This window comes from Talpa occidentalis, unplaced genomic scaffold (genome assembly GCF_014898055.3).
Source record: "Talpa occidentalis isolate TD23 unplaced genomic scaffold, MPIMG_talOcc4v2.1 talOcc4.4, whole genome shotgun sequence".
Taxonomy (NCBI): domain Eukaryota; kingdom Metazoa; phylum Chordata; class Mammalia; order Eulipotyphla; family Talpidae; genus Talpa; species Talpa occidentalis.
Window position 1 is genome coordinate 38854007 of NW_023604295.1, and position 27947 is coordinate 38881953.

General features: G+C 33.9%; 1 protein-coding gene across 4 annotated transcripts in view; it reads left to right on the forward strand.

The window, feature by feature from the left end:
- OPA1 (OPA1 mitochondrial dynamin like GTPase) overlaps positions 1-27947 on the forward strand; it is an 83108-nt gene that overhangs the window by 7247 nt on the left and 47914 nt on the right. Inside the window, exons 2-9 of one of the 4 annotated variants that reach the window (XM_037525299.2) lie at positions 478-796; positions 1418-1514; positions 3624-3731; positions 4524-4577; positions 5251-5318; positions 12183-12293; positions 17016-17069; positions 20613-20717. In XM_037525299.2, coding sequence (XP_037381196.1) covers positions 478-796; positions 1418-1514; positions 3624-3731; positions 4524-4577; positions 5251-5318; positions 12183-12293; positions 17016-17069; positions 20613-20717 — 916 coding nt within the window. The remainder of the gene's footprint in view (positions 1-477; positions 797-1417; positions 1515-3623; positions 3732-4523; positions 4578-5250; positions 5319-12182; positions 12294-17015; positions 17070-20612; positions 20718-27947) is intronic. The other 3 variants (XM_037525301.2, XM_037525300.2, XM_037525302.2) reach the window with 3 other exon arrangements.

Genomic DNA, 27947 nt, shown 5'->3' on the forward strand with positions numbered 1-27947 from the left:
AAAGTGTGTATGCATTTTGTTTTCAACTTTCTAGACAGTGAGTAGCAGTTCATAAAATAAGTACCTGCATTTTTTTTGTTGGGGGGGGGGTGTTCAGTTTCAGGTTCTTAAATCAGGATTATAACCCACATGTATTGAATTAAAGGACAGGCACTTTTGTCTCACTTCTTGAGTTTGAATCCATTTTTACTCCTGACATTAGTGTACATTTCCACAGGTTTCTTAGGTCTGTGTACTGCTTTTCCCTTGTCTGTAAAATGGGGATAATACTAGTGCTTTCATCATAGGATTATTAGCAGGATTAAATAACACATGCTGCAGCTATGCCTGGGTACAGTAAATAGTAACTGTGAGCTGTTGTATGACGCATGTTAGTTATATGTGCACATGTATTTTCTCTTTAGTAGATATTGCTCTTTTAATTTCCTTTGCATTGTTACCTGTCTGATGTTTTCCCCACGCCCATTTTTCTTTCAGTGAGGTCTGCCAATCTTTAGTGAAACATAATTCTGGAGTAAAAGGAAACTTACCACTACAAAAACTACATCTGGTTTCACGAAGTATTTATCATTCTCATCATCCTACCTTAAAACTTCCAAGACCTCAATTAAGGACATCATTTCAGCAGTTCTCCTCTCTCACTAACCCTCCTTTACGTAAATTGAAACTTTCTCCAATTAAATATGGCTACCAGCCCCGCAGGAATTTTTGGCCAGCAAGATTAGCTGCAAGACTCTTAAAACTTCGATATCTCATACTAGGATCTGCTGTTGGAGGTGGCTATACAGCCAAAAAGGTGGGTTTAACATCTTTTTTCTTTTTCAATTATACCAGCATGATTAATTTAAGGCTCTATAGCTCAAATTATTTTTCTTTAATGCTGTAGAATGTATGTAGTTGGATATTAAAGTATTTGTGTATCTATTGTATGCTAAATTATTTTAATGGTGCTGCTAGGAAAATGCCTTCTGAATCTTAGCTATGACTAAGTGTTGAAAAGAGCCTGGTGGAAGGAGACTGGGCTGGGAGTGAGAACACTTAGGTTTGATTTTCACCTTTGCCATTTAGTAGCACAGGCAAGAAAGCAAGCGGCATGTTCAAACCAATTCTTGGCAGACCTGGGACCAAAGACAAGGTGTCTGTCTTCCCTGTATTCCACAGTGTTGCTTAAAACCAAATTGTGAAATCTGTTTGAAAGGGGAGTGTATTTTGAATTTTTACATTTTTCATATTTAGTAAAGGAACATTTGCATGTTAAAGTTTGCTGCTAATTTGTTTTTAGAAAGCTGAAGCCACTTTGTTTCTAAAAGTTGAACATAATGCATTGCTCTTAGATTGGCATGTTTTAATAAAAGTTTTTCTTTATGTCCTTATATGCATTCAGAGCATTTGATCTGTGTACTTTCTTATTTTTTAGACTTTTGACCAGTGGAAAGATATGATACCTGATCTTAGTGACTATAAATGGATTGTACCTGACATTGTATGGGAGATTGATGAGTATATTGATTTAGGTTTGTATCATCAACATTGAACTATTTTTCTTTTTTTTTTTCTAAAGATTTATTTATATAAGAACGGGGGTACAGGCCAGAGGCTCGGGAGGGTGAGAGAATTCACCAGAGACAGAGAGGGGAGCAGAACAGTCAGGCTGACTGAAATACGCTGCTGAGGGGAGCAGCGGGTGAGATAGGAGAGGTCTACCATGCCATGTGGGTATTTCCCTGGCCAGCCAGGATCAAACCCATGCTACAGAGGCTGTGGACGCCGTCACAGTGCTGCGCTCAACCCACTGCGCCACCGGGGAGGCCCTGAACTGTTTTTCTTGACCATATCTTTAGGAAAGAGAAATTGTTGTGTTGAAATAATTTAACTTAAGTTTAATATATAGCAGTTTTATTTTAATGATAAAGTTAAAAAAAATCAAAGAAAATATTTTTAAGAAAAAAAGTCACTACTAGCCCATCATTTTAACACACCCACCACTTATAGAGAGCCATTTTCTTTTAATTGTTCTATGTATGTGGTTAATATTTTTAAATACATAATTTCCTTTTTAAAAATTACATAGTCATAGTGAGCATACACTTTGGTATCTTGGTTTTTCTTTTTTTGCCCTACTTAACACATTTTATGAGCATACACTTTGGCATCTTGTTTTTTTCTTTTTTTGCCCTACTTAACACATTTTATGAGCATTTTCCATAATGCCAGGCAGCCTTCCCAAATATTATATCCATTGTTGTATAGCATTACCCAGAGCAGATGCGCAGTCACCATCCTAATTAACTTTTTTTTGATTGGATACCTTTATTACCTGCACTTTTTGTAACCAGATCCCTTAAAAGCCTACTAGTGTCTAGCATAATTTACCCCCGTAGTCAGCCACTGTCCTCCTTTTCTAGTGATAGAGAGATGAGGAAATGATATAGTTGATAGTCTTGCCAGTAGGTCATGGGATCTTTTAAAAATTTATTTTTAGTGAAATATTTCAGTCTTTGTTTTTAGATTTTTGTCTAATTTTTTAGCTTAATTGTATATGGGGTAGAATTAATCTCTATATGCACATACTCACACTTATTTAAAGATAAAACTATGCTTAATTTTATCTAAAGATATTTGATAAGGATATTTGCAGGAAAAACATTCTTTGACAGTATTTTTCTCATATGATGAAAAGGGCATTTTAACTTGACACATTTACTAGTATCACAGTGTAGTGACTGACAGCTGGATTGTGGAGCTAGACTATGTAGGCTTAAACTCAAAATCCCTACTTCTTTTTTGTGTGCTCAGATCTGCTTACTTAACCTTGCTGCCCCAGTCCCTCATCTTTAAAATGGGATTGATTATAGCTATTTTGTAGGGAGGCTATGAAGATTAAGTAAGTTATTACTTTCAAAATGTTTGGAGTAATACCTGACACACACTCTTTTTTTTTTTTAAATATTTGTGCTTTGGTCTTCAGAAAAAAATTAGAAAATCCCTTTCTAGTTCAGAAGACCCTGTAAAATTGTACCAGACAGAAAAAATTATTGAGTGTTTGTAAGTAAAAATATTTTAATACTGTAAATAAAGCCAGAAAAAGATAAAATAAAAGCTTGCTCTGTGTTCTTAGTTATTTCCAGTTGGTGACAATTGTGAATCTTCTAAGAGACTTTGTAAGAAGGAAAAAAGTAATAGAATTACGTTTTTCACCTGAGATTTCATCACTTTTTTATTTAGTTCAAACCAGGAGTTTAAAGAAATAGTTTTCCCTTTTTTTCTTTGATTCTTTGTCATTTTGCTATGATTTCCTCCAAAAAAGTACTTCTGATTCCATTCCAGTGTAAACGTCACTACAGTGCTTCTATCTTGAAGCATTTACTCAACTTTGTTTGATTGTTTAAATCAAAGCTATCCATCTAAGCCAGGTGTTTGGTCTTTTTCCAAAAAATTCATGGCACATACATATCATTAGAATAATGTGTTTTTTCAAATATATTGTAGAAGTTGTAGTTACTATGGGAGAAAAAAATGAAAATGTTATAATTTAAATTTATATATTGATTATTTAAATTTTACGAATATTTTAATAGACAAATTCTTATTTTGAAAGTATGTATCTTGTTCTGTCTTCTCAGAGAAAATTAGAAAAGCCCTTCCAGATTCAGAAGATCTTGCAAAGTTGGCACCTGACTTTGATAAGATTGTTGAAAGCCTTAGCTTATTGAAGGACTTTTTCACAACAGGTAAGGAATGATCCATGTTTGATCTCATTCAATATGTTAGGAACCCCAGAGAAAAAAATATAGTCTTTTGCTTATGATTATGATTTTTGCACTAAATGATGGTATGAAAATTATACATATTTAATAATAATCATACTTAAAATTTTGATCTTTTCCAGGCTAGTGGTATGCCCTAGGTTACTCTCTCATGATGCTGGGCCAAGCAGTAACCCACAGCTTCCTGTCAGCCATGCCATCACGAATGTAGGCAGCTGACACTCTATAGGTGTACTGTGTTGCACACATTTCCACCTTCAGATATTTACAACTCACAAAGGTCTTTTGAAGGTGTAACTCCATCGTAATCTAGAGAAGATCTGTACATGAGAGTTTGCTTGCTTATGCCCAACTTTTAAATAAAAGCATTTAGTAGATATGAGAAACAATTCTTAGAAAAAAAGATAAAGTTTTGTGTGGTAGTTTTAATTATTTTTTTAGTCCAACAAAATGAAAATTTGTAAGAAATTTAAAAAGCTTGGCTTTATTCAGTGGAGGGTAGTAATCACTTGTTCTTGACAAGTAGATGAGACTTCCTATGCCTTTGCTTTTCATAATTGGATAGAGCCAATTTGATGATTGTATAAAATATTTAATTATGATGAACCATTATGAATAGAATTTACTAAGTCAATCTTGGCATATTTGCCCAGTTACTGCCCTATCATGATATAAATCTGAGATCTCAGACATCTTTGTTTGATCATTCCTGTTAAATTTTACATTTCTATTTCCCCTTCTGCTGATTTTTCACAGGTCACAAATTGGTTAGTGAAGTCATAGGAGCTTCTGACCTACTTCTCTTGTTAGGTGTGTAAACAGACATTTTTGCTGACCTTAACATGCCTTGTAAATGCTTCTAATAATCTAGTTGAAAATAAAATTGCAGACCAAATTTATAATGCTGCTTATGCTGAATTTTAAAACCCCAGAACTATATTGGGCAAATTCATTATCCTTTAGGTGGAAATAATAAAATAATTATTTTATGGTAAAACTAAAATTCCTAAATATGTATCTACCTTGTAAGGTTATAGTTGATAAGCAAAAAAAGTTTGCTTAATAGAAATATTTTGAAATTTATCTGATTCTTTCTGATAATGGAAATGAAAAGTAATTTTAGCTTGTCTCATCTGTTCTGTCATAGTTGACATTTTAAGTTTTTTTTAAATGTGTGTGGTCTGTAATGGCAGAGGTATATGGCTGAACTGTAAGTACTCTTATGTAAAATAATCCTTGTCAAAGATTGTCTTAATTTATTATTGTATCTTCAGTGGTATTTTAAAAAATTGATTAAATGTGTGTTGTATATTTTTTAAACTTACTAGTATATATATTTATTAAAATAAGAATAATTTTCCAAAAAGTGATTTTTTTTTTGCTCTAAAAGTTCTATTACCGTTTAATTGACCTGAGAATTGGAATTTCATTTAGGCTCTTGGCATCACTGGAGAATTTAAAGGATTGTATATTTATCTTTAAGGTTCACCTGGAGAAACTGCATTTAGAGCAACAGATCGTGGATCTGAAAGTGACAAGCTTTATAGAAAGGTAAGCATAATGGAGAATTCTTCAAGTAGTCTTGAATAATTGTTAAAAGTTTTCATCTACCTGAAAGATTTAAAAATGATAACATCTGAGGAGCAAATTTAAAAACACCTCCATAGAGGCATTGTTACTAATCTTGATACAAAATACAGGTACTCTCTGGCAGTTCTGGAAATGTAGCTGCAGGAGCCCATTTTCTAAAAATATTTTCTGTGGAAATTGTTTCAAGGGATGTCCCCAACAAAGGATTTTGTTGTTGAACATGTGTGAGAAAGCTGGTATAAATAAAACAAGCAGGCTTCTTTTTCCCCTAGAATTTCTGAGACTTTAATATACTTGAGTATGCTGTAAGCCTCCGAGAGAAGTGAGAGTGTACAGGGTTTTCTAGATTTATTTAACAACAGAACCCCCTTTCCATGAAATATATTCTAGGGACTGATGTTCCATGGCTTAGGGGAAATATCAGGGGAACACATAGGGAAAATATTAAGTGGGTTGGGGGGATAAATTGATTGTTACATTGATAACCAATAAAATAATGTATGTTACTTTCAACACATGCATTAATAAAATCCACATGAAAGACTTAGGAGAATTGCTGATGTAGAATAACATACATTATTCTGTATTTATATTCATATGTTATCCTGGTATTTTCTTAGTCTTCACTTTTTTATCTTTTGGAATTGGTAAGAAAACTGATTCCTAGAAAGTTGTTTTTTTAAAAATACCTAGATAAATTGATTTCTGGGAAAAAAAATTATGAATATTCAATATTAAATTTGTAGCTTTTTTTTTTCCTTTGTACACATGGCCCTGCCAGCTTATAATGTAATAGAATGTCTTGCTCTGTTTCTCTTTCTCATTTTTTTTTTAATATGTAGCTTTGAAACTGAAGATTATTATGGTTTTAATACATTGAAGGAAAATATTTTCATGTTTATTTGGGAATCAGAGAGAAGAAAATTTATATAGGCCCACTCTTTCCCTGTCCTTCAACTTTGAACATTTTATTTGATATTTCAAGTTTTAATTACATTTATTCTTTTGTCTTTTGCAGAAAGCATTTCAAAACGTGTGTGTATGTGTATTTACCTTATAACTTGATTGTTTTAACAATCAAGTGTTATTTTAACCAAGGGACACTCTTGTCTATTCATGTTGCTGTGAAGCAAAATTAGAATAGAAATAAGCCTGGTCTACACAGCTTATTTTGAGTCAAGGCCTTAGCCTTTAATGAAGATAGACTTAACATGCAAAGACATACTAATCTAACTGGTCAGAAGGATCTTTGTTACAGGTATGTTAGTGTAGCTTTCAAATGACAAGATTTCTTATTGCCTAGATCAGTTAGGGGATATTTTCATCTCTGATCTTCCCTTACATGGGTGGAGCATTGTTTTTGATGAATGAGATGAATAATTGATAAATTGATGAATAATTCCCTTAAAATCCTGCTCAGTGATAAATCTATGGAGATTGAAGCAAGAAATAGATCTCTGGGAATTTAATTAATGTTATAGATTGTATTTTATACAATAGACATCATAGTAAATTTATTCTTTATAATTTATTCCTGTATTTGTTTGAAAGTAAATTCCCTGATAAACTGTTTCTTATTAATTTTTCCTTAATTTTTGGTAATGATTTTAGCCATTAAAAACAATTATTTGCAACGGTCTGTTTCAAATTTTCAGTCTAAAGTTGTTATTAAGTTGCTTTCATTACAGATTAGATCAGATTATTGCAAATGCTAGTTTAAAAATTTACTGTACAGAAAAATGTTTGTTTCAGCTAAAACTAAACTGGTTTTAAATTCTATTAATATGTTGTATTCTGTTTTCAAAGCTTGGCTGTTATCTGTGATACTTGAGAATAATAAAACAGACAAGTTGGTGATAAACTGGTTTTGAGAGATTTGTCTACAAATTGATAGTTGAATATAAGATTGGAAGGAGAGACCTTAATTTAGCAACCATTGTGAAATTGTTCTAAAACATTAAGTTTGAAAAATTTGGCAATAATCAGAGGTAGTAGGATGGCATTCAGAGTTGGCTTTTGTTTTTATTTTTATTTTTATTTTGGGGGTTACATTTTTGCTCTTTCATATATGCATATCTTTTACTCACCCTCCACCAAACCATTTGTGGTACCTTTTGATTCATGCTGATGTTTCTGAAATCCCCAGATTCAAAACAGTATTCAGGGTTGAAGCAGTAATGACTTAGCCTAATGGTTATCTGGTTTGTAAAGTTTTTATAGCTAAACTTCTACTAGGAATGTAAAAATAAATGTCAATCAGATTTTTTAAAGTAAAAATAAATCTGAAACATTTATACAACTGATGCAAAAAAAATTGTCATTCTAATAGTACACATCTGGAGAAGCACAGGCATTAGGGGAACAGCAAGGAGCGTTAAAGTCAACTGAGGTGAAAGTAATGGGGAGTTAAGGGAACACAGATGTCAGGTTGTTTCACTTGAGTCAGACAGAATGTACAACACGATGAACTGATTATCTGTGGTTCTCAGTCTGAGGTCACTAGATTTTTAGGTGTTCTGAAAGTCTACAAAAGGGATATATTGTTGCTCAGGTTGAATAAACATCACACTTTGATTTTGCCTGAATTTATATCCAGTTTGTGGACAGTGGTTATTTATGTTATGTTGATAAATGTTCTGATTGTATCTTTGATAAATAAAAAATGGAAAGTTACTGAAACCACCTAAATAAATGCTTTTTGTAAATCAAAAATTTTAAAACTTGTATTCACTGGAGAAAATATTAGAAAAGAGCTGTTGGTGTGAACTGAATAGTATTCTGAGATTTGGAAACCTTCAGAACTACCTGAAGACAAATTGGCAATTGTAGTGGTAAACCTATTTAAGTGAATTAATGGGCTCATCTGATTTATAAATCAACAGATTTCTGTATATTAACCATAATGTAGATAGGCGACAAGACCATTTAGTGTATCTCCTTTATTAGATTCAGTAAAATTGTTGTCTTCTGATTGTTGTTAATCTTATTAATTTGCAAAATGAGACATTTTACTCTCTGTGTCTCTATGTTTCTGATTGGTCATAATCATCTCACAGAAGCAAGGTATATGGTCATTTTGAAGATTATAAGCAGTTTCATAATTTATAGAAAATATTTGGAGGCCCTTTTAAAAATTTATACAAGTGGTATTACTGTTTTAAATATAATTTCTTAACAGTAATACATTAATGCGCTCTGTTTCCACGTCACTCCAATTCTTACTTGTATGCCTTTACTTTTCGTATACCTCACAACTGAAACATCTCTTTCTGTTTCTCGTCCAATTTCCACTGCTCCGTACAGCCAGCTGAGTTCATTTGTCACCTTCAGGAAGCTTCTATAGTCATTCAGTTCCAAATATTATGTTCTTATTGTTTAAAATAATTGCCATAAGAACATTATTTACTTTTGCTTTCCTTCTTACTGTTTAATGGGCTATTTGTCTCAAAATATCTGTTCTCAGAGCACCTAGGATAGTCCTGAACTTTTAACAAAAGTAATTTGTTGACTTAAATCAGTAAAAGAGGCCAATTTTAAAGTAAATAAATTTAGTCAATGCCAACATGAGTGAGTGCAACGACTTTATATAATAGCTCTTTTTGCTTTGATTACCTGTTAATTTCTCTTGGCCTTTACTGTTTGGCATCTAGTATTTTAAATGTACTCACTTTTAACTGAGTTATAGTTACTTATAAATGAGTTATAAAATCTTTTCTACCAAATGATTAACTTTCAGATTATGGCAACATTTTCAGTTGATAATTTTGATTTTTGGAGTTATCACTGTTTTTTTGGACTAATATTATAATTTTTTTTAAAACTGAGAACAGTATACATGAAATATGAGACAATGAAAACTGCAGTGTCAAATTAACAATAACCAGGAGATTTTTGGAGTATTGCTATAATTTATAGTAACTGTTATTAAAATAATTATTGAATATGTAGCAGTTAAGGATAATTATGTACTATTTCTTGAGAGAAAAATGTCTATACTTTGGTAAAGTATTTTCAAAAATGTATTTTGTCCACTTAAGGAGTATAACTTTCACAGTAGGTACACACATTTCTCCCCCTTGCTTAGCCTACACTAGCCTTAGCTTAGGAGCTATATATCTGATCACTTGGTATTTAGAGTGAGATAAAGGTAACTTCCTTAAGTTGTATAGCGTAGTGTAAACAGCTTTTTTGGTGTCTAATTTTTGTTTTCTTCCTACTTTTTTCAGGAGGTAACAGTTAATTTCAACTATCTTCCGATAACAGTGCTTCAGTAACAGACTTGGAAAGAAAGTGAGGTGTCACTAGGAAGAGGGTGTTTTCTTGAAATGTAATGAATATCAGAGCATTTGCTAACAATTTGTATATAGATATAAGCAATGTACTAGGGAGGGAGTATTTAAGCTAAAAATAAAAAAAAGTCTTGTGTATGGTAAACCAGCACAATCAAAGAATGTGGAATATTTTCTCATTGTTTTGGCATCTTATAAACTAAAATACTGGTGGTATGTTAATTAAAGCAGGAACACTGCTGTATATGCTGAAATGGGCAGTCTTCTTTAAAGGAAATAGATGTGAGAAATCATAATACTTGGATGATTAGCAGAAGTGACCCTGCTAAATGACTAAAAACATATTGAATTACTTTTCTTTCTGCTTGGTGAAAAGCAGTGATATACTTTTAATAAGTCATTAAGAATATACACACTGACTCATTTTTGCTGATTTCCATCCTTTGTTTCCGCATGAACCTCTGAGGTCTCTTCTAACACCTTGACAAATGGTGATTTGAACCCAAAAATCCCCACCTTGACCTCATTTTTCATTTAATGACTTAAAATGAAAAACTAACTTAAATTTATAGGAGTGATGAGGGTAGTGAGTTAGTTGGTATGGTCATTGATACATTTATCAATGACCATAAAAATGGTTGTAGAGAGATAACTTCAGGCTTTTTATCTTGTACTATTGAATCTATATGTGTCAAATTTGAAACAAATGTTGAAATGTTAATTATGCTACTTGCCACTCTGATGAGCTCTTAGTTGTCACACAGAAATATCAACTAGTTTCAACTATGATTTATTGTAAATCAGTCAGGTTTGTTATTGTTAGTAGTCATCATAGCCCAAGGTTTTAAAACTAAGAATTAACGAATAAAAAGTGCCTTTAGTTTTGTGCTAATATTTTACCTTGATTTAAAATGCATTACTGTAATACTAGATTTTCTGTTTGTATTTACTTCTTTTCTGGAAGAAATTATATAACTCTTTGGGTTATATAAAGTAAACTCAATAATTAAGTAATTAAAATTTGAATGTAATGTTAACTACTATTTTATTTTAAGAAATTTTCTAATTGTATTTATTTAATTGTACTTATTTTAAGTACAATTAGAAAATTTTCTACTTGTAAAAATAAAATATTTTTGGCAATTATCAAAAAGAAAACCTTTGAAGCTATTTGAAACTTCTTGTTTAGATTATCTTAATAAATATTAGATTTCCTAACTTTTTCTTCTATAACTTGGTAAAAATTGAACCTTTGTTCTTCCAGACGCTGTTCTTATGCAAGTAAAATCTTAACCTCATTTAATGGAACTTTGCCTTTTTATTTCTAATTGAGAAAATAATTAGACTTGCAACATTGTCAGTTCTTATTTTCTCTACATCTGGAAGTTGATTATCTATGCCAACAATCAAAACAACTACAGAAAATGACCATGTACCATACCACATGTGAAATTTATGAATAAAAGTTCCACCAGAGTAACAATTCATGATTATTAAATGGAATGAATTTTAAACAAAAAGAGATTGTTTTGTACATAGATCCAGACTAGGTTTTGTTTCATTTTAAGTTTTCATGACTTTATTATCTCCATATCTTCATTATATTCTTTTATAGTGCTTTTGCTTTAGTAACTGGTATGCTCTTGGTTATATTCTCAGGCTATTTATATTTAGCGTCAGAACAGCTCATAAGAAGTGAAAATTTGGTCAAATTATTTATTTGATGTTGAATAAAGTTAAAACTATCTAAAAAATAATTTTTAATCTTTGCAAAAGAACCCTAAACTTCAGTCAAATAAGCTTGCATGCATAGACATATAGAAATATAAATTAATGTAAAACCTCGATTAATTTTATGCCCAGAAACTCAAATTAATAGCATTTTTTGAGACGCTTTCATCTTTAGGTGGAGACATGAGATATTAAGAACAAATGCTTACTTAAGAATAATAATTTAATAACTAAATAAGCTGTTATGTATCCTTCACTCAGTCCTGTGATAACCATTGTTGAGAATTAAAAGGTTGAGGCATATAGGATCAGCACTGTTTAAAAAAAAATCAGTTTTGTTTTTTCCCTATATTTAATACATCAGGACCATGCTTATTGGGAGCATACTTTTGAATTGGCAGTGCAAAAATAAGGATTGAAGTATTTCTTTTCCTGATCTTCCTGTTACAAGGAAATTTGGTTAAATACTTAGTGCCCCTTTCCTTGAGCATTCCAGTTAGTATAGATTTTATTGTATGTTGATATCTGGCTTATTTTATTCAGCAGTCACACTACATTTTCCTTTTCACTTTTTAAACTATGCTGTTTTATATTTCAAAGACATCTAATTTTACTAAGGGGAAAAATGGAAATAAGGTAGAGTCCATTTGTATTGTGGCTCTCCAAGTACATACATCAGTTTCCATTTTTGTTATAAGCTGTCCATTCCTCCCTAACTTTACATCTGTTCCCTTCTTGTGCCCTTTGATTTAACATTGTTCTCCTCCCCAATTTTCCTCTTCTCCTCATTGTAAACTCATGGCAGGGTCTGCTTGGTGAGCTCATTCTCTTACAACAGCAAATTCAAGAGCATGAAGAGGAAGCGCGCAGAGCCGCTGGCCAATATAGCACGAGCTATGCCCAACAGAAGCGCAAGGTGATGGATGGTTTAAGGGGGCTACTGACACGTGCACGCTAATCAGCCATATCTGCCAAGATCTTATCGCTTTAATCTATTCATGGACTCTAATTGTGAGAGATTATGTTTGGCAAAGTAAAAATATGAGAGATATATAAAACATGTATGTAACCTTCCTGTTACATTATAGTGGGTAAGCAAATTCCAAAATATTAAAAATAGGAATTTAGTTACTGAAAATTAGATTATCTGTGAGGACTATGGATTTGTATTTAGAGAGAATAATGAATTGCTGTTTACTTGGTTCAGTTATTGAGACACCCTAAGCTTATAGTTAACTTGTGTGCTCCAAGTTTTCATTTCTAAAATGAAGAGGATTACTGTAGATGACCTTACTAAATTATTGAAAGGATGAAATTTATTTGTTGTAGCTAAAATTGATCATTCTTGTTTCTTATGGATGAAAACTATTTTGACTTAACTTTTGGGCAAAAATATTCTTATGTATTTTTATAAACTTGCATAAATTAATACTAATTATAATCAGTAAAGTCAGAGGAAATAAATTTTCAACTTGGGCTACTGAAGACCTGAACATTGGAAATTTTGTATAATTCTGGTCATTAAAGAATGGGTTCTAATAAAAGCATATATTTCTATAAATACTTGGTCATAGGTACAACCAAGAAATCATTAAAACCATGCTTTGGCTGTTAGGTGATCATGCAGAATAGATTCCCAAATTAATGTTCTAAAGAGACTTTATTCACAATAAAATGAATGTAATCACTTTAAAGTTATACTCTGAGATCTTAAAGTTGTGTACAAACCTTACCCAGGAAGGAAGATGCAGTCATAGAATTAGCTTCCTGTAGGTTCTGGTATTGAAATCAACATATATTATACATAATGACTTAGTGCCCTGATTGTGCTGGCTAACCTATTTCATTTGGTGGTGGTTAATACTTGAGCATACTTATTATGGTGCCATTTATATTTTGCCAACTTTTCTCAATTCCATGGCTGTGGAATCAATTCCTCTATACAGTTTAACTTGGTGGTGAATAAATAAAATAGGTAGAAATAGAGAATGAGTTGTTTTCCTCCTTGGTTAAATTAAATGTTTAAGCCAAGGAAGGGCTTCTGATTGGTGCTTTGTCATTCTCTGTTTTGTATGCTGTTGAAAGTACCCTTAAATATTCTAACAAATTGGATGCTTACACTGTGGCATCCTTTCCTTAGTTTTGTTACAGAAAGAGAAAGAGCTACTATGTTGTAAAATGTTAGAAATATGAATAAAATTCTAAATGCTTTTTCATAATGATAAAAAAATTTTAATTAAACCTATAGGACTGCCATTTTAAGATTCTAATGTGTGGTTTATCATTATTGATAAACTTTTGAATTTAATGATTTAAGGGATATTAGTAGTAAATATATTCATTTTCTACATTGCCAAAAATTAACATTCATTGTAGACCTACTTTACTAGCCTTTTTTCAGGCTTACAGATATCATTCCTATTTCTAATATTTATTGGATTATCCATTTAAACCTCTTCTGCCTTCCCTTCCCCTTTTGTAAAATAGTGACTGACAGGACTACATCTTCATCTGTTTCATTAAGGTATACTTAATGGAACGCATAACAGGTCTTTTTCCTCCCTATTTTGGAGTTACCATGTATGAGAGTAAATGGGACTTTAGAAACAATTTGCAGTTTTCTGTAATAACATCATTCCCCTTACTCTCTGGAAGGACGGTGTCCATACTGTATCCTGCCTCCTTACCTCACTTAAGTTAGTAAAGGAACAACTTTTCAACTTTCAGTCAAATGACCAAAATCCTAATTGATAGATTTTTATCATTCCAGTATTTGAGATTTACTTGAGACTTAAACAGCACAGGTACTTTTTGTTGTATTTTTATCATTCTTTTCTCCCTTGCCTTTTTGAAAATATAAATAAATAGGTCTTCATTTTTCTTTTTAATCTACCTGTATATTCTGAGCAACATTTCCTTGTATATTCTGAGCAAAGGAACTCACACAAAGACAGTAGATTAAAATGGCCTTTGGTAATTTTGCCTTATATAAATATGTACACATATATAGAAATTTTTTAGTTTTATATAGGTATTTAGGTATTTAAGAATGGCCACAGTTTCTTGGTAAAAAGAAATACTTAAACAGTAAATTCAGGCTTGATTTCTTGAGGAGCTAGTAAAGGTTTTTCTCTTTCAGCTTTAACTTGTTTCTGCGGAGGATTCCGCTCTTTCTCCATCATTTTCACAGCCCTGGAATTGTAGAAAAGCTCTGGTTTCAAGACCATTTGATTCCCATTTCTGTCAGGGTGAGTTCTAAATTAATTTCATAATGCAAACTGAATCTATTAAGCAACAGGACAAGAACTTATTCTGTTTGTAAGTAATTGAATTTTCCATTGAAGTGCAGCAAAATAAAATGTACCCAAATTACTATTGAAGTCCTTGGGTTAAGTGACAGATTGAAAAAAAGCTTTTGCGATTTTCTTAAGAAATCTTCAAAAGCATCTTCTTATTAATCTTTAATATTTATTTTGGAAACCTAAAGGTGTTTATCTTGTTTCCTAGAAAATATTAGGTCCAATTCTTGACTCCACCACCTGTTTTTTAATAATAGCATTGAGATTAATTTTGATGTTCCATTAAACTGAGTAGATAGAAAATGTACATTTAGTAAAACTTTGCATGATTTACTCCTTTCAGTCATACCAGAGGATAAATGATAACTCTAATTACTCATAGAAACCTGAATTTAACAATCATGGTTATTCAATACTAATATTAGCATAAAGATTCTATTTGTAGTATTCTAATATCTTATATCATTTAACTTTTCATTTACCCTTTTTTGTTTTAGCAAGATACTAAGTTAGCCTTTTACAGCTCTTAGCTTATAGTAAACATTTTAACTTTTTTGTATATTTCTTAATAATTGCCCCAGATGAAATGTTGGATTTTCTATTGTAATTTAGGATATAGTGCATGAAATCATTAAATATTCACATTCAAAACTAAAACAATTTATACTAATATTATTTATACATATACTGATTTAGCTGCTGTTGGGTGAATATTTAATGATACAAAGTAAATCAAAGTACCTTTTCAAATGAGTTGGGAATTTGCTTAACAAAATTTTGATGACTACATTATTATAGTATGATGGCATGCCATATGACAAGAATACGAAATTATTTCTTCATTGGCCTTTAAGATTTTGTCCTTTGATTATGGGCTCCTACACAATTCGCTTGTTTCCTTACATTTTAGAAGACAATAATTCTTATCCATTTTATACAAATACGAAGTCAAATGAAATGTTTCTATTACACATCTCTGCTTGCTATATAGGAATGAGAAGCCAGTAACACAAAGTTTGTTTTGTTTATATTATCTATTATCTAATCACTGAATTGTATTTGGAGATTTTAGGCATAAGCCTTTAAAGAAGAAAGTATGTTCCTATTTCTATTAAGCATTGGCATTTTTAAAAAAAGAATGTTAGGAAAATTTTGAGAAAGTGTTTGGAAATAGGAATTAAAATCCAAAAATAATTATTTCATTGGATAAGACTTATTAATGTCTACCTCAATAAGTAAATCATTTAAATTTTTTCATATACATTTACTACCATGATGCCTTGATTTAGACAGCCTGTGAATAAAGATGAACAAAGTTTTACATGAATTTTAACTTTTTGTATCCTTTGAGATAAATTCATGTTTTCCAATATTGATTATCAGAAATTACACAATTATTTTGACAGAGGATGGCACCTTTTGCATCTCACCAAGGCGTCAAAGCAGTTATGTGGATTTGTCATAAATGACATCATTTTAATTATAATTGATCATTGTGTTTTATATTTATAATTGTGTTATGACTACTTTAAAGCCTACTTTACACTAAAATCTTTGTTTTGGGATATTTTATCTTTTAGCCATTATCATTAACAATAATTTGAAATAATTTCCGCAATATCTGTGGATTTCATCCCCCTTTTATTTTTATGTTCAAATCAATTGTAGTTGCTTTACACTGCTTCATTGCTACTGATGCCTTTGCCTATTTTGGATTAGCAGATTTTGCACTGGAATTAAATTAAAAAACAAGCATTTGTATCCATTTAAAGCTTGAAAATGCAAGTTGTCCTTTGCATTTTATAAACACTTTCCTACTTACAAAATAGAACTGGATCATAATTGCTTAGAAGAAACTTTATGACCAATTAACTTGTTCAGTAGGTATAAATGATAGCATGTATCTGACTTCCCAAAACATTTCTGTAGGTACACTAATGCTTTATTTTTGCAAGCACCCATGTTTCTCTGAGTATAAAACAATCTGTGGATGTATTAGTTACCATGTATCTTGATTTCTTTTTTTTCTAACAAGCCCTTCATATGAAATGACTAGATGGCAGCAAAAATTACTGTTTTTTGACTAGATGGCAGCAGAAAAATTATTGCTTTTTAAGGATTTTCCTTAACATAAGATTTTAATGAACTATTTTTATTGATGAATATTGGTGTTTTTTCTGTCTTTAATTTTATTTGATTTGAAGTTTGCTTTGATTAAAATATGCATGTAAAGCAAGTAATTTTTACTCTTAAAATTGCTTTTTGAAAACTTTAGCTTACTGTATCTTCTATGTAGACCTAACTTTACTCAAATTAAAAAAATTATTTCAAATATTTAGGTGTCAGACAAAGAGAAAATCGACCAACTTCAAGAAGAACTTCTACATACTCAGGTAATTCTGATGGGTACAAAAAAAAAAAACCAAAAAGATGACTTTTTTCTTTTATTCTAATGTAAGTTTGGTGATTTAATTTTTTTTTTCAACAAAGCAAAATTTGGAGTGGCTCAATGATAGAAACATCAGTAAGTGCAAAAAAATGTAGAAGCGAATTGAAAAAATAAGGGATAAAAGGGAACTTGAATAGTGGGGAGTTAACTCATTTGCGTGTAAAACCTATTTTTAAGTGAATTTTGTGCTTCTGATTTTAAAGCAAAGCTGTGAGAAAAAAGTAGAGGAAAGTGACTTGTCTTATATATACACCTGTGCTTGCATATTTACATTGATTGCTAAATAACTTACATAAAAAGTTAAAGAAATTGCAGGTGAGTCTACCATAGTTATAATGAGGCCTCTGGAACCTTTTCCTTTACATTTTTAAAATCCAAAAACAATGCGATAATAACTTTTCTAAAGGTATTTCTAGTGCTGCTTTGAAAAGCTGTTCTCTTACAGTTGATTATAAAATTGGCTTATTTTAAGATCTGTTGTTCTGTCAGTGTGAAGACTAAGTAACATCATTGCCCTCTCACCCATTTGATCTATCATTGGTTATTCTATATAGATAACAGTGATATTCAGTCGTTATGTTGTTTTAAATTAAAGATTTATTCTCTTGGGTTGCTCTTTTTAGGGGAGAAACCAAGGGACAATCTAGATGAAATTAAACAACTAGCGTTTTTGAGTCCTGAGTTTGCTTCATGCCTTGCACTGATTCTCAGATTTGTTTATACATCAGAATCATCTGTTCCTTGGAATCACCTTGTATTTTTTAGGGCTTCCCAGCCAGGCAATTCTAAACTGCATCCAGAGGCTAAGAGTCTTTGGTTTCAAACTATACTCTCTGGAGTAGTTAGCATATGTATCCTTTGGGAACTTGTTAAAAATGCAAATTAATATCCTCCATTTCAGACCCACGGAATCTGAAATTCTGGGAGTGGAACCCAGTGATCTTAGTTTTTACAAGCTCTCAAATAATTGTGATATATCATAAATTTGAGAATTATTGGCCTAGAGCTTTGACAGACAGCACAGTAGCACATCTATGTCAAGTTACTCCAAATTAGCGCCTGTATAAAAATATTTCCATCCTCAGAAAAATGTGGACTCTCTAACTGATTCCATATTTACAAGGAAATGAGCCAGTGAAAAACCTACCACCTTTATGTATCCACTGATACCAACCCTTCAGCTTGTAAAGTTGTAGTTGTCAGCTCATTGGGCATTGACACAAACGGTGTAGAGAATTTGTGATATAATAAACCGTGGGCATAGCTATGTCATTGATATCAAGTAGAAATATAATGCAAGGGCCTCCCCTGGTGATGCAGGCAGTTGAGTGCAGCACTGTGAAGCTGTCCACAGCCTCTGTAGCGCGGATTTGCTCCCAGGAGGCCAGAGAGATACCCACATGGCGCAGCAGACCTCTCCTGTCTCTCCCGTTGCTCCCCTCAGCAGTGTATGTCAGTCAGTCTGCCTGTTCTGTTCCCTGCTCTGTCTCTGGTGAACCCTTTCACCCTCCCACGCATCTGGCCTGTGGTCTGGTTCTTGTATGCATGAATAAATAAATATTTAAAAAAAATATAATGTAAACCATATGTATAATTTAAAATTTTCACATTAAAAATAAAACAAGAGAAGTGGATTTTAGTAATATATCTTGTTTAATCCAATAAAATCCCAAAAGTGTTTTGACCTGTGTTGAAAACATGTTTACTGAGTCATATAAATCTAGTATGTAATTTACATGTAAAAGAGTATCTCAACTGATACTAGTCACATTTCAAGTGCTTAATAGCTTAATGTGGTTAGTGGTTACTATATTAGACAGCAAAGATCTAATTTTTAGATACTATGAGAATTTTGTTGTGTAGATTATGGTTACACATAAATGAACAAAGTTCTATAAAAATATGTTTATAGTAGAATCTAGCCTGTCATTTTGCCCATCTTATTCTATATGGTTCAACTACATGTTTTTCCTTAATTTAGCTAAAGTTGGACACTCTGAGGAAAGGATCATGATTTCTAGTTATTTACTTGGTTCTTGGAAGATCATAACAACCTAAAAATTTTCTAAGAAATATTTTCCATTAAAAAGTCATGATAGGGCCTCCCTGGTGGTGCAAGGGTTAAGACGCAACCTATGAAGCTATCCGCAGCCACTGAAGCATGAGTTCAGTTCCCAGCCAGCCAGGGAGCAACCCACATGGCACAGCAGACCTCTCCTGACTCACCCACTGCTCCTCTCAGCAGTGTACTTCGGTCAGTCTGCCTGTTCTGTTCCTCACTCTGTCTCTAGTGAATCCTCTCACCCCACACCTCTGGCCTGTTCCCCAGCTCTTGTATGCATAAATAAATAATTTTTTTTAAAAAAAAGGTCATGATACTATAACCTGGATATAAATATTCTGCTAATGATTGGAGTAATTCTTAATAGTTTTCTGAACGTTATTAGTATTTAGGGAAAAAATAATAATGTTAAAAATGGGAAGTTAGAAAAGGATCACATTTATTGAGAGAAATGTGTGGGCCAACCAACCTGTCTAAACTTAGGTCTTATTTAAATCTGCTTTTATATCAATATCTGTTCCAACTTGTAAAAGTTTGAGCCTTCAACTCTGACCTATATTCAGAACTCTGTGTCCTTAGCTAGGCTGCCAAGTGTTCCTAGCCTCAGGTTCCTTGTCTGTATAATCTTGTCTTATGTAAAGTTTTTTTGTTTTTTTTTTTTTTTTAAAGATTTATTTATGTATACAAGAATGGGGTATAGGCCAGAGGTATGGGGGGCATGAGAGGATTCACCAGAGACAGAGTGGGGAACAGAACAGGAAGACTGACTGAAATACACAGCTGAGGGGAGCAGTGGGCAAGCCAGGAGAGGTCTGCTGTGCCATGTGGGTATCTCCCTGCCCGGGGATTGAACTCCTGCTGCAGTGGCTATGGATAGCTTCATAGGTTACATCTTAACCCCTTGCACCATCAGGGAGGCCCTATGTAAAGTTTTAAAGGAGTTAACGCAAATGAAAAACCGCTAAAGAGCCTGTCACATAATACATACTCAAGTACTATTAGCTGTTAATATTTTATATTACTTTAATTAAAACACAATAATATGAGGAATGAGAGAATTGAGTTTTGTCAAATGTCCCTTAAAATGAAGACCAATGTAATAGGAAATACTGCTTTAGAGTAAGAACTTGCTATTTTAATCTCTTCCATATTTAGTATTTTAAATAATCTGAATTCTTGATTGTATGTAGCAGAGAATTCTCCAAATTAAATCCCCTATTATAATAGAAAACTAATGAATGCACTATATAAAATAATATTAATAATTAATTTTATTTTCTCAGCATTTTCACAGAAGCTTTTTAAAGGAAATAGTCCATTTTAAATAGGGGATAAAACTTCAGGATTTTGCAAGGTTTATTTTTAGACTTAGTTTTATATATTAACTCACCTTTTTCTAATACTGTTGTATTATTTTTTTTGCAGTTAAAGTACCAGAGAATCTTGGAACGGTTGGAAAAGGAGAACAAAGAATTAAGAAAAATAGTATTGCAGAAAGATGACAAAGGCATCCATCATAGAAAACTTAAGGTATTTTAACTTGAACTTAATTTGTTAATTCTCTCAACTTTTCCACACACATTGTACATTCATCAAAACCAGTTTTTTAGCATTCTGTCATTCTTTCTGACTGGATATCCTTAGGGGTAGGGAGGTCTCTTCCTATATTTAGACCAGCGACAAATGGTAGACTCCTAGCATTTGTGCTATGCTATGTCCATAAATTCTTCATGCTGCTTTTGTTGTTACGTTACTTTTATCGGGGTAACAGCTGTTTGCAACATTGTTTATAATTTAGGGGTATGAATTTTTGAAAAGCATAGGCTGGTATTGTTATCATCAAACATTGGTAAATACCTTTGTCAGTAAAAATAATTTACAATAAGTAAATTAAATCTTGGGCCTCCCCAGTGGTGCAGCAGGTTGAGCACAGAGAAACCCACATGTGCTGCAGCCCTCTCTTGTCTCACCCTTTGTTCCCCTCAGCAGTGTTTTGGATCTGTCTGCCTAGTCTACTCCCTGCTCTGTCTCTGGTGAATTCTCTCACCCTCCCATGCCTCTGGCCTGTACCCCAGTTCTTGTATAAATAAAATAAATCTTAAAAAAAATTAATTAAAAAGATTAATATTATTCCCCACTAAACCAAGCTGTATGTGACAAATTAAATGACAGTGATTCTTTTATCTTACATCTCATATAAGTGAACAAGATTTATGTGTAGCAAAACAGCAACACGATGGCACATGCATTCTGTAGCCAAGGTCCAGTGATACATAGTTGTAGTTTAAAGAACATGTGTTTCACACAGTCTCCACCAAAGAAAGGTCCCTGCTGCAAAATGGCGATGCAGGGGACGTGCTCCCCTGCGCACCAGGTCTGCCCCAGCGGTGGGTGCTGCTCCCCCGCATCGCCATTTTGCAGCAGGAACCTTTCTTTGGTGGAGACTGTGTGAAACCAGCAGAAGGCTCCCTGAGGAGCCAGAGGTAAGCTGGGAGGCTTGCCCATGCCAGGCCCCTTCTAGCCTGCAGTCCCAGCCCACAGGGGAGTGGCACCCACCGCTGGGGCAGACCAGGCGCGCAGGGGAGCGTGTCCCCACATCGGCGTTTTGCAGCAGGGACCTTTCTTTGGTGGAGACTGTGTGAAACCAGCAGAAGGCTCCCTGAGGAGCCAGAGGTGAGCTGGGAAGTTCGCCCAAGATGCCGGCCAGTACCAGCAACACAGTGTCCCAAGGAATACGGCAAATTAGAAAACAGGCAGTAGGGAGTAGAAAAACCACATGCAACCCAGCAACTCCTCAGGAAAAAAGCACACCACAAAAAGAAAACCACCTACCAGATTGCAATGACAGTAATTTGGAAGAACTTCTGAGCCTTCCAGATAGAGAATTTAAAATTGCCGTGATTAAAAAACTGACAGAAGTCATAAAGGAAAACAATGATAAGGGAAAAATAATTAATGACCAGAAGAATGAAATGGAGTCCCTAAAGAGGGAAGTAAAAGAAATGCAGGAGATCAAAGAATTAATGGAGGCGCTAAAGAACTCTGGGAAAAGCAATGAAAGCAGAATAGATGAAATGGAAGAACGAATAAGTACTCTTGAAGACACAGAAATAAAAAGAACTACAACAGAAAAGGAAGGAGAAGTACGAAGGAAAAAGATCGAAGAAAGACTTCGGGAACTATCTGACTCCATGAGGAAAGGAAATATAAGAGTTATAGGAATCCCAGAAGGAGAGGAGAGAGATGTAGGAACAGAGAAAATATTCAAGGAGATAATTGAAGAGAACTTCCCAAACGTGAAGAAGGAGCTGAAAATTGATACACAAGAAGCAAGAAGAACACCAAACTTCCATGACGAAAGGAAAAATACAGCAAGACACATAACAGTAAAGCTCCCAAGAATCCAAGACAAGGAAAAAATAATGAAACTGACAAGAGGGAAGAAACAGATAACATTCAAAGGAAAACCAATCAGACTGACATCAGACTTCTCTGAAGAAACACTACGGGCAAGGAGAGAGTGGAGGGACATAGTCAACAGACTCCAAGAAAACAGATGCCAACCAAGAATACTCTATCCCACAAAGCTCTCCTTCCTCTATGAAGAAAGAATAAGGACCTTCCCAGACAAACAGAAACTCTGGAATTTCATTACGACTAAACCCCCACTCCAAAAAATACTACAAGGAGTCCTAAAGCCAGAACCGCAGAGGGATGAATAACAACAAAAGAAGGCCAAAAAAAAAGTTATTAAAATAATAAATAAATAAAATCAAAGGAAAGACAAACACAATGGCAAATACAGATGCTAACATATCAATACTAACTCTAAATGTAAATGGACAAACTCTTCAATAAAAAGACACAGAGTCGCAGGCTGGATTAAGAAACAAAACCCAACCTTTTGCTGTCTCCAGGAAACACATTTAGCTGCAACAGATAAAAATAGACTCAAAGTTAAAGGATGGAAAACAATTCTACAAGCAAATGGACCAAAAAAGAAGGCAGGAACAGCTATACTCATATCAGATAAAACAGATTTCAAACTCAAAAACATAAAAAGAGACCCCAGTGGTCATTACATTATGATCAAGGGGACAATACTTCAAGAAGAAATAACGCTCATTAACATATATTCACCAAGTGAAGGAGCACCAAAATATATCAGACAACTATTGGCATCTCTGAAAACAGACATCAGAGAAAACACATACGTAGTGGGAGACTTCAACACACCACTATCAACAATGGATAGATCAATGAGACAAAAAATAAGTAAAGACACTGAAGCTCTAAATAAGGATCTAGAGAGCTTGGGCTTAACAGACATCTATAGAACACTAAACCCAAAAAAATCTGAGTATACATTTTTCTCAAGCGCACATGGATCATTCTCCAGGATCGATCACATACTGGGGCACAAGACAAACATCAACAGATACACCAAGATTGAAATCATACCAACCATCTTTTCTGACCATGAAGGCATCAAACTACAAATAAACCATAAAAAGAAGGCAAGGTACTCTCCTACCTCATGGAGATTGAAACCCACACTACTGGAAGTCCACTGGACTAACGAGGAGATCAAAGAAAAAGTTAAAAAATTCTTTGAATTGAATGACAAGGAGGACACCAATATCCTAAATGTAGGGGATGCAGCAAAAGCAGTAATAAGAGGAAAATATATAGCAATAGAGGCTCACATCAAGAAACAAGAAAGAACTCAAAGAAACAACCTAATCTTGAAGCTCAGATCTAGAAAAAGAACAACAAAAAAAAACCCAAAACCAGTAGAAGAAAAGAAATAATAAAAACCAAAGCAGAAATAAATGAAATCAAAATTAAAAAACAATCCAAAAGATCAATGAAACCAAGAGCTGGTTCTTCGAAAAAATAAATAAAATAGACAAACCCCTACCCAGGCTCACAAGGGAAAAAAGGGAGAAAGCACAAATAAACAGGATCATAAATGAAAGAGGAGAAATCACAACGGACACAGCAGAAATCAAAAGAATAATCAGTAACTACTATGAACAGTTATATGGAAACAAGTTCAACAATCTAGAGGAGATAGACAAATTCCTACAACTCTACAATCACCCAAAGCTGGATAAAGAAGAAATAGAACACCTAAACAGACCAATTACAAGTAGCGAAATTGAAATGGTAATCAAAAACCTCCCCAAAAACAAAAGCCCGGGACCTGATGGATTTACAAATGAATTCTACCAAACATTCAGAGACGAATTAGTGCCTGTCCTTCACAAACTCTTCCAAAAAATTGAGAAAGAAGGTATAATACCTAACACGTTCTATGAAGCCAACATTACACTAATACCAAAACCAAACAAGGACAACACAAAAAAAGAAAACTATAGGCCAATCTCCCTAATGAACACTGATGCAAAAATCCTCAATAAAATTTTAGCTATCAGAATCCAACAGTGTATCCATAAGATAATTCACCACGACCAAGTAGGATTCATTCCAGGGACACAAGGATGGTTCAACATCCGAAAATCAATCAACGTTATCCAACACATCAACAAAAAGAAATATAAAAACCATATGATAATATCAATAGATGCCAAGAAAGCTTTTGACAAAGTGCAACACCCATTCATGATAAAAGCCCTTGAAATTCTTGGGATACAAGGAACATACCTCAACATCATAAAGGCCATATACGACAAGCCAACAGCCAGTATCATTCTCAGTGGTGAAAAGCTGAAAGCATTTCCATTAAGATCTGGAACAAGACAAGGATGTCCACTCTCACCATTGCTTTTCAATATAATACTGGAAGTCCTGGCCAGAGCAATAAGACAAGAGAAAGACATACAAGGAATCCAAATAGGAAAAGAAGAAGTCAAACTATCACTATTTGCAGATGATATGATAATCTACATAGGGAACCCCAAAAACTCCATAGAAAAACTAATTAAACTCATAAATCAGTTCAGCAAAGTGGCAGGATACAAAATCAACATGCAAAAGTCAGTAGCCTTCCTATACACAAACAATAAATCTGAAGAAGAAATGAAAAAAAAAAATCCCTTTTATTATTGAAACAAAAAAAAAGTCAAATACTTGGGAATAAATCTAACAAAAGAGGTAAAGGACCTTTACAAAGAAAACTATAAAACACTGTTAAAAGAAATAGAAGAAGATACAAAGAAATGGAAAGACATCCCCTGCTCATGGATTAGAAGAATAAACATTATTAAAATGGCCATCCTACCAAAAGCAATATACCGATTCAATGCTATTCCAATAAAAATTTCAATGATATTCTTCAAATAAATAGAACAATTATTGATGAAATTCATATGGAATCACCAAAAACCCCGAATAGCCAAATCTCTCCTGAAAAAAAAGTAGGGAATGGAGGCATCACACTCCCAGATTTCAAACTATACTACAAAGCCATAATCATCAAAACTGCATGGTATTGGAACAAGAACAGACACACAGACCAATGGAATCGAATAGAAAATCCAGAAATAAACCCACAGCTTTATGGTCAACTAATCTTTGACAAAGGAACAAAGAACATGCATTGGAGCAAAGAGAAAGTTTGTTCAATAAATGGTGCTGGGAAAACTGGGTCACTACATGCAAAAGAATGAAGCTTGACTCCTACCTCACACCATACACAAAAACCAACTCAAAATGGATTAAAGAAATAGACATAAGACCTGAAACCATAAAATACATAGAAGGAAATATAGGCGAAACACTACGGGATATGCACATCAAAGACATCTTTACAGACACATCACCCAAAGCAGTGATAGTGAAGGCAAAGATCAACAGCTGGGACTACATCAAATTAAAGAGCTTCTGCACAGCAAAAGAGACAATAACAAAAACTAAGAGAAACCCTACCAACTGGGAGAACATTTTTGCACCCAACACTAATGATAAAGGACTGATCACAAAAATCTGCAAAGAGCTGATGAGACTCAACAACAACAAAGAAAATAATCCTGTCAAAAAATGGGCAGAAGAGCTAAAAAGAAACTTCTCTGAAGAGGAAATGCAAATGGCCAACAGGCATATGAAAAAATGTTCACCATCACTCGTAATCAGGGAAATACAAATCAAAACTACCATGAGATACCATCTCACACCAGTGAGAATGGCACATATTAAAAAAACTAGCAACAACAAATGTTGGTGAGGTTGTGGAGAAAAAGGAACTCTCCTGCATTGTTGGTGGGAGTGCAAACTGGTCCAACCACTATGGAGAGCTGTGTGGAGATTTTCTGACCTACTAAAGATAGAGCTTCCATATGATCCAGCCATTCCACTCCTAGGTATTTACCCAAACGACACAGAAACATCAACTCCAAAGAGCACCTGCACCCCTGTGTTTATAGCAGCACTGTTTACAATAGCTAAGCTTTGGAATCAACCCAAATGGCCAAAAATAGATGACTGGATCAAGAAGATGTGGTACATATACACCATGGAATATTATTCAGCCTTCAAAAAAGATAATCACATGCAATTTGCAGCAACATGGATGGCACTGGAAGGGATCATGCTCAGCGAAATAAGCCAGAAAGAAAAAGAAAAATACCGGATGGTCTCACTCATTGCAGGAATCTAGAAAACTTAAATAAGGGACCAGGAAAATGAATATCTGTAAGAAAGTGAAAATCATAATCAACAAGCAACTATGAACCTGAGACACTCTGTGAGGGGTAGGGGGCCTGAGGGGGGGGGAGGGATTGGGGTCAAAATAAGGGGGTTGCAATTGTATAGGGAATATAAAAATAAAATTTAAAAAAAAAATAAAGAACATGTATTAGGGCCTCCCTGGTGACGCAGTGGTTGAGCGCTGGATTGCGAAGCTGCACGCAGCGCCAGTTTGATCCCCGGCTGCTCCCCGGCCACCGGAGGAGGGTCCCACATGGCCGCAGACCTCTCCTGCCGCCTGCCGCTCCCCTCAGCAGTGTACTTCAGTCCTTCTGCCTGCTCTGCTCCCCGCTCTGGCTCTGGTGAATTCTTTCACCCTCCCGCGCTTCTGACTGTACCCAGTGATTGTATAAATAAATAAATAAATCTTCAAATCCTTTAAAAAAAAAAAAAGAACATGTGTTAGTAGTTCTGACTCTTTACATGACTCTGTAAAACAGAGAAACAGTATGACTTTATTTGCAAGTTAAATGTGGCAATTGTGAAGTCAGTTAATGTTTTGAGAGTTTACTTCAGGGACAGTATTTTCTCTTATAAAACAAAATGGTGGGCCTCCCCGGTGGCGCAGCGGTTGTGCGCTGGGTTGCGAAGTCGCCCGCGGCCTCTGCGGCGCCAGTTCGATCCCCGGCTGCTCCCCGGCCACCGGAGGAGGGTCCCACATGGCGCGCAGACCTCTCCTGCCGCCCGCTGCTCCCCTCAGCAGTGTACTTCGGTCCTTCTGCCTGCTCTGCTCCCCGCTCTGGCTCTGGTGAATTCTCTAACCCTCCCGCGCTTCTGACTGTACCCAGTGCATGTACAAACAAAAAAAAAAAACAGCAAACAAACAAATCAATAAATAAATAAAACATGCCTCTATTAAAAAAACAAAACAAAACAAAATGGTAAGATAAGTTGAAGTTTTTTTGTTTTTGTTTTTTTTTTTTTATTTTTAGGTGAATAGTAGGAATAGGAGTTACTTTCCATCTAATTATGTTTAGGTGTTAAGGGAACCATAGACCTTCAGTTTGTTCCTATCTTCATATTAAAATATCTTTAATTTTTAAATGTTTGATA